We start from the raw sequence: 7500 nt of genomic DNA on the forward strand, positions 1-7500 counted from the left end.
GAGTTTGTAACGTTCTCATTGTCACCTAATCATGAAAACAGTTAATCTAGAGAAATACATTTTCTACTGTAGGGTATTTTATTGTATTAAAAAAAAAAAAAAAAATAGAAAATAGCTCACAAATCCAGTCAAGAATATAACTTGCTGTTAAGCTAGCAGAGTCAAGACGGAGAAGTTTGATTTTTCCAAAGTATCGTCACTCCGCTGCTGACAGAGCTGTTTGTCCAGCAGGGGGCGCTGTGCTGTCGCTCCGTCTAAACTGACTCCCACAGGAATGAACGGACTTCCAGCGTACTGTAATAATAAGTAACGTAATAATCAATTGTGAAGAAGGCATCAGGCTCTAATTTGTGATGTTAAAGTCTGTAGGGAAGAGACCAGACACACTTACAGATGCGTTCAATAAGATTAGTCTGCGGAGATCAATCACAATTCAGTTACGTTGAATATGGACATAATTCACCTGTCTGGCAGCCTTGTGAAATGAGAACCATGCAGACTCAACTCTATATTACGTCCATATTTGACGTAACTGTAGCGGTACGTGACTGGTCTGTTCTACCTGGTCTGCATTGAGTAAGACATGAGATCATCTGCAGGAAATTAATTTAAGACCAATTTAAAATCCAAAATAAAGCATCAATTAAGCATTTTTATTGATAGATGAGAACATAGCAGAGGGATACATACCGCTATGTTCTCTTCTCGATAAAAATACTATTTGGTGAAATTATGCTCTAAAAAATATGACCAAACGTCAGTTGAAAATCACAGAAGGATCTATTGTTGAATCTGTTCATAAACGTGTTAAATGTCAGTTTTCAGTCTATTTTTGTGGCTTCATTCAAATGAACTGGAAGTAAAAATCCAAATGCTACAAACTCTTATATTATATTCTGGTTTTCATGGCGGTCAAGTGCCAAATAAGCCCCGTGTTAAAACTAAGTGGAACATTGCTTTAATCACATTTCTCACTCCTGACTCATAATTTTCAGTCCTTTAGCTGATGCTGTTATCAAACCTGCGGGCTCCTGCGTACGGGACGGTCTCTCTCTCTCTCTCTCTGTCTCTCTCTCTGTCTGTCTCTCTCTCTCTCTCTCTCTCTCTCTCTGTCTGTCTGTCTCTCTGTCTCTCTCTCTCTCTGTCTCTCTGTCTCTCTCTCTCTCTCTCTCTCTCTCTGTCTCTCTCTCTCTCTCTCTCTCTCTCTGTCTCTCTCCTCTCTCTCTCTCTCTGTCTCTCTCTCTCTCTGTGTCTCTCTCTCTGTCTCTCTCTCTCTCTGTCCTCTCTCTCTCTCTCTCTCTGTCTCTCTGTCTCTCTCTCTCTCTCTCTGTCTCTCTGTCTCCTCTCTCTCTCTCTCTCTCTGTCTCTCTCTCTCTCTCTCTCTCTCTGTCTCTCTCTCTCTCTCTGTCTCTCTGTCTCTCTCTCTCTCTCTCTCTCTGTCTCTCTCTCTCTCTCTCCTCTCTCTCTCTCTCTCTCTCTCATCTCTGTCTCTCTCTCTCTCTCTCTCTCTCTGGTCTCTCTCTCAGGCAGCGACAAGCCGCTAAATCCGGATTTTTCCCAGAGAACAGTGAGGTCTGGCCAGCCTGGTTTTTATCCTAAACCCGTTACTGCGAGACTTGGTTCTGAAGCTTCAACCAACACTGAGTTCCATTGTTAGATGTTGAAACTGCAGTAAGCTGCTCAGCACAAATCAGTAACAACCTGTCTGCCTGTCTGCCTGTCTCTCTGTCTGTCTGTCTGTCTGCCTGTCTGTCTGTCTGTCTGTCTGTCTCACTGTCTGCCTGTCTGTCTGTCTGTCTGCTGTCTGTCTGTCTGTCTGTCTGTCTCACTGTCTGCCTGTCTGTCTGTCTGTCTGTCTGTCTGTCTCACTGTCTGCCTGTCTGTCTGTCTCTCTGTCTGTCTCTCTGTTATCAAGGTATCTCAAAAAGCCCAAGGATCAGCTGATCAGATTTTGGTATTGATCCAGGTCTGGGATTTCCACCATTAGACAATTTTCATTTTTCAGCCAGAACTATCATGCTGCGTTCAGGTTCTGATGGAAAGTCCGACATCTGGGACTTCCAAGTCGGCTGCTAAACAGCGTTGTTTTTTAGTTACCAAACGTTTGTTAATAACGTCTTTTGTTGAAAATCTGGTAGATATCGCAATGAGAGGAAAATACTCCAGGTGTGTCTTCCACATATGTATTACTCTCATTCATAAACACCATTGCTGCTGAGTTTCCCTGCTGTTGTTCAGTTTTGTAGATTTTGAGCTCTACTGAGAGACTTCTAGTTTCTTTCTGTCTACCAGGGATTTTATTTCCCCGTCTCTTCTTTATCATCTGTGACCGCTCTGAGCTCGCAGGAATATTTCTCCCATCTGTTGTTTGTGCAGTCAGCTGAGGTGAAGGAACAATAATTCTGTTTTTTTTGTTTTTTTAGGTTTTTACTGTCCCATAGTGTGAAATGACAACAGTCTATCAGCGGGGTGTTGATAGGGTTGTTGATCCTCAGCGATTACTTTGTCAGATGCTCAGATTTCTGCCTTTCAGAACTGTCTTTCTGTCCCGCGCTCTGTTTGGGAAACCTGTCGACGTCGTTGCAGTTCCTCCCGGCCGCCACAGAGGGCGTTACAAGGCAGAGATTACTTAAAGCTGCAATAAGCAAAATTTTCTGCCCACTAGAGGGCGACAGAAACAGCAACACATTTGGAAATAACACACAGCAAAGCCACTGCACTACGGAGGCCTGCCAAGGACAAACATTACAAAGCAGCATGTATAAATGCTAACAGCTAAGCTAACCGTTCCTGCTGAGAAGTGTAACCGGTTACCAGTCTCACTTTGGCTGATCTCTCTCCTGCTGAAGGTCACATGACCCACAATGACAAGTGAAGAGAAAGGTAGCAAGTTTACTAGTTTAACAAATTTACTAGTTTAACAAATTTACTAGTTTAACAAGTTCACTAGTTTAACAAGTTTACTAGTTTAACAAAATTACTAGTTTAACAAGTTCACTAGTTTAACAAGTTTACTAGTTTAACAAGTTTACTAGTTTAACAAAATTACTATTTTAACAAGTTTACTAGTTTAACAAATTTACTAGTTTACCAAGTTTACTAGTTTAACAAATTTACTATTTTAACAAATTTACTATTTTAACAAGTTTACTATTTTAACAAGTTTACTAGTTTAACAAGTTTACTATTTTAACAAATTTACTATTTTAACAAGTTTACTATTTTAACAAGTTTACTAGTTTAACAAGTTGACTAGTTTAACAAAATTACTAGTTTAACAAGTTGACTAGTTTAACAAAATTACTAGTTTAACAAGTTCACTAGTTTAACAAAAGTACTAGTTTAACAAGTTTACTAGTTTAACAAGTTTACTAGTTTAACAAGTTTACTATTTTAACAAATTTACTATTTTAACAAGTTTACTAGTTTAACAAGTTTACTAGTTTAACAAGTTTACGCGCTCGCTTCATCGATTCCTCCATCAGAATAATGTTTTTCAGGAGTGGGGGGGGGCAGAGCGCTGCTTTTAAACAGCGAGGGAGGAGACAAGCTAGTTTTTAACAAATTAAAAGCTGCTGAATGGAGGGGGAGGAGCTTCGTTCAGGAGCGGAGTCTGACAACAAGCTTTAGAAAAGAGGAGAAAACAGCAACACAGCTGGATGTTGGTTCATATCATTATGACTCAGTTAAATCTCCACACAGCAACATCAGCTTCAGGATTGGTTAGAAGGGCTGATGTCACTTTGTTTTCTGTTTTCTGCTGTCTGTCTTACCGGCATCATCTGGGTCTTGTTGCTCCAACATGCCGTCTGCAGCTTGAACCTGGGAACAACAGAGGAGGAGAAAAATTATTAGTAACGTATTTTATTGTTAAAAAAATATATAGTATATCATTAAATTATCCACCGACAGTCTGAACCTGGAGACCAAAACAGAGCTGGAGAGAAAACTTATTAGAAAAACGAATCCAACAAAATATAAATATCTAAATAATCTAAATATGGATCATCTGGAAAATTTACACAGTTTTTCCTGGACTGTCTCAATAGATTTCATTATGAAATCCAAGGAGAGGATCATGGATTGAACTCCTTCCACTCATTCAATTTGTTGTTTATCTGTTTGTTTGGTCGTTCATTCATTCGTTTGTTCATTAAATTGTTAATTTTGTTTGTTCATTCAATCGCTTGTTTTTTCGTTCAATTGTTTGTTTGTTCAATTGTTTGTTTGTTTGTTCATTCAATCCTTTGATTCTTTGTTCAACTGTTTCTTTGTTTCTTCATTCAATCGCTTGTTTCTTCCTTCAGCCGTTTGTTTGTTTGTTCATTCATTTGTTGGTTTATTCAGTTGCTTGTTCATTAAATTGTTTGTTCATTCAATCGTTTGTTTGTTTGTTGGTTTGCCCATGTGTCACACGTGACGTCAGCACCGCTGGTCGGATCTGGATGAAACTCAGGAGAATGATGCATCTCACTGCTGTTCCAGTTCAGCATCACACTGCCCGGCCAGAGGGGGCGCTGCCATCACAGCGCCAGTCAAACTGTCGGTCACTGTCTGTCACTGTCTGTCACTGTCTGTTGCCTTATTCATTCACGCTTTATTGTGAAATATTACTGTATATAATACTGAAATAATACTGTATATCAGGGTGAATAAGCTGCAACATGAAAATATAAAAAAATAAAGACATGAAGACATGAAAACACACCAGTCACAGTTATTATTATTTACATTCAGAGTAAATACAGGGGCAGATAGATAGATAGATAGATAGATAGATAGATAGATAGATAGATAGATGTTTACTGATCTGTCTGTCAGTAAACAGGATGTGAATGGTGGAGGCCAGAGGGACGTTTCTCCTCTAATATTTTGATCAGAAATCTACTATTAATAAAGTGATTGACAAGTTTACTGCTAACAAGATGATCTGACAGCGTCACTGTTAACGTGGTGAATTTAACTGCGTTTTACTGCCGATATGGTTTTGACAGCATTTCACTGTTAAGTCATTTATTTCAAACATTTTTATGAATCATATCATTATTACGTGATTTTGACAGAATGTTACCGGTGACTCTGACACTCCATTATTGTTAATATGTTAATTATGACAGCATTTTGTGATTCAGACAGCCTTTTAGTATTAATATGGTGATTATGATTTTGTCAGCATTTGTACATAATATGGTAATCATGTCTGCTTCTTTCTGTCCATACGGTGACTGACAGCATTTTATCATTAATATGGTGACGTGGCCGCATTTGTAATGTTAAATATAATGATTCTGACTGCATTTTTACATACATGCGAAATCAGAGAGATAAAATGTATTTTACCACCTACTTGACAGTCGCCGTTCATGAAATCCCTCTCTCCCTCTCTCTCCCTCTCTCTCTCTCTCTCTCTCTCTCTCTCTCTCCTCCGGTGATGTCGAACAGTATATTTCCCCAAATTAAATCCTCACAGCTCCATTTTGTTTCTTCTCGGCCTGAATATCCCGATCTGCCGGTATATTCTCCTTATCTGCCGGTAGATTGCTGTTATCCGCCGGTAGATTCAGGTTAACGGGAGCCGCGACCACCGGAGCTGGACCAGCGTCAAGTTAGACGAGTAACTAACGACACTTCCGGTTGAGACTTTCAAAATAAAAGCCAGGCCGACATACAGTAACCTATGTGGAAAATAAAGAATTTTTTTGGATGTCCAGTGTGGAATCACAAAGAAATCTTTCACAGCCTTTAGGAACAATTCTGCCACAGTGATAGGGCCTAACTTCATGTGACAAAACATGTGCAACACATGGAAAATGTTCATGTTAACGTGCACCAAACATGCTCCACATGTAACGTGGTAACTTGTTTTCCACCAGCTCCACATGTTGTAACATGTGGTAACATGTTACCACATGTGGAAAACATGGGAAATTCATGTGGTTTTTCTGTAAGGGGGGCTCAAACGGACACTTTTAGATTGTAGACAACCTTCTGAGTTTTTTGGTGTGTCTTTGTGTTTAGTTCAATTAGATATTAATTTTTAAATTTAAATTAGCCTGTTCATAACGCATAGGCTACTTTCATCAGCAAATGCCAGGCATTATAATACAATATAATAATCACTCATAATAATTAATCATTCAACTTTACAACTACAGTTTCACCATGTATCAAGCGTAATGATTCCACTCTAATTTTTTTTGAAGACGGTTATTGTTATTCGTTTTTTAATGAAACAAATTTTCTGCTTTTATTTTGAAGGCTAGACAGGCCTAACTTCCGGTATTCCTGTGGTTATCTCTGTGCTCTTGACGCTCCTACAGTTACAGTGTGTTAACGCTGTGAAGCCTGGCCGGAATCCACCGATGTGGAGCCGAACACAGCCGAAGATAAAATCTGGTTTAACCACGCAACCAGTCTGACTGAGTCGCACCCACACACACACACACACACACACACACACACACACACACACACACACACACACACACACACACACACACAGAAACGCATGAGAGAGAAAGACAGACAGAGGGACAGATCTCTGTTCCACTATTAGGAAAACTATTCACTTCAGCTGACATACCGTATTTCCTCTAATATTGTCCCGGGCCTTTATTTACCTCGACTGCAGAGGGTACCAGGCCTTTATTGGAAGCAGGCTTATATTAGAGACAGGCCTTTATTTCTAATTCCCTCTGTTTGATAAGTATATTTGCTCATATTTTAGTACGAAGCCTCCTTGTTTTCTGATCTGCTTCTGTTGGGGTTCGTTAGGTAGACGTTTTTTTGTTACTGCGATGCATTACGATAATTACGGTAATCGACGACGGCACGCTCCAGAGTCTTCCGCCGGCCGAGCCATCTTGTGGCACTTGTACGTTACTACAAACTACAGTTACAAACAGGCAGCAGGAGTTTACCAGTATCTACCGTTGTTTGCATGTAAGCTGAAGCTAACTGAAGCTAACCTGAACCTGGGCGCCGATGTGTTCCCGGTGATCCGGCCGAGATTTCGGCGGGGGTCCGGGGCTTGGATCGGGAGGATCGATGCGGGCCGTGGGCGCGGTGGAGAGGCAGCGGCGGAGAGAGGAGACAGACACGATCCAGCCATGTACTAGGTTTTGACCTAGTCTTGTTTCCTTTGTTTTTTCCCCGGCCTGTATTTGAGGCCGGCCTTTATTTGTTCGTGTCGACCACGGCCCCGGACATTATCGGACACCTGGCTTTTAATTGACTACAGGCCACTATTAGAGGAAATACGGTAGGCATATTTGCGACTGTTACAAGCTCCGCCTGCTATTGATCCGTAACCGGTGACCTGTCAATCATAAGGAAAACAACCCCGTTTTATAACCGTTATATCTCGTTAATGACGCAATTATTTTGAAATCTCCATAAGGAAACACATTAGAAGAAGTGAAATTAGCTGCTGAGACCAAAAAAAATCTTTTTATCAGAAGTTGGTTGTGGTCCGTTGACTTCAGTTGGAGGTTTGGAGTC

The 7500-nt window shown here is 40.4% G+C and overlaps 1 protein-coding gene across 1 annotated transcript in view; it reads right to left on the minus strand.

The window, feature by feature from the left end:
* LOC139933325 (5'-AMP-activated protein kinase subunit gamma-2-like) overlaps positions 1-7500 on the minus strand; it is a 29508-nt gene that overhangs the window by 13399 nt on the left and 8609 nt on the right. Inside the window, exon 3 of the mRNA XM_078291512.1 lies at positions 3774-3822. Coding sequence (XP_078147638.1) covers positions 3774-3822 — 49 coding nt within the window. The remainder of the gene's footprint in view (positions 1-3773; positions 3823-7500) is intronic.

Source organism: Centroberyx gerrardi, chromosome 22, assembly GCF_048128805.1.
Source record: "Centroberyx gerrardi isolate f3 chromosome 22, fCenGer3.hap1.cur.20231027, whole genome shotgun sequence".
NCBI classification, from domain to species: Eukaryota; Metazoa; Chordata; class Actinopteri; order Beryciformes; family Berycidae; genus Centroberyx; species Centroberyx gerrardi.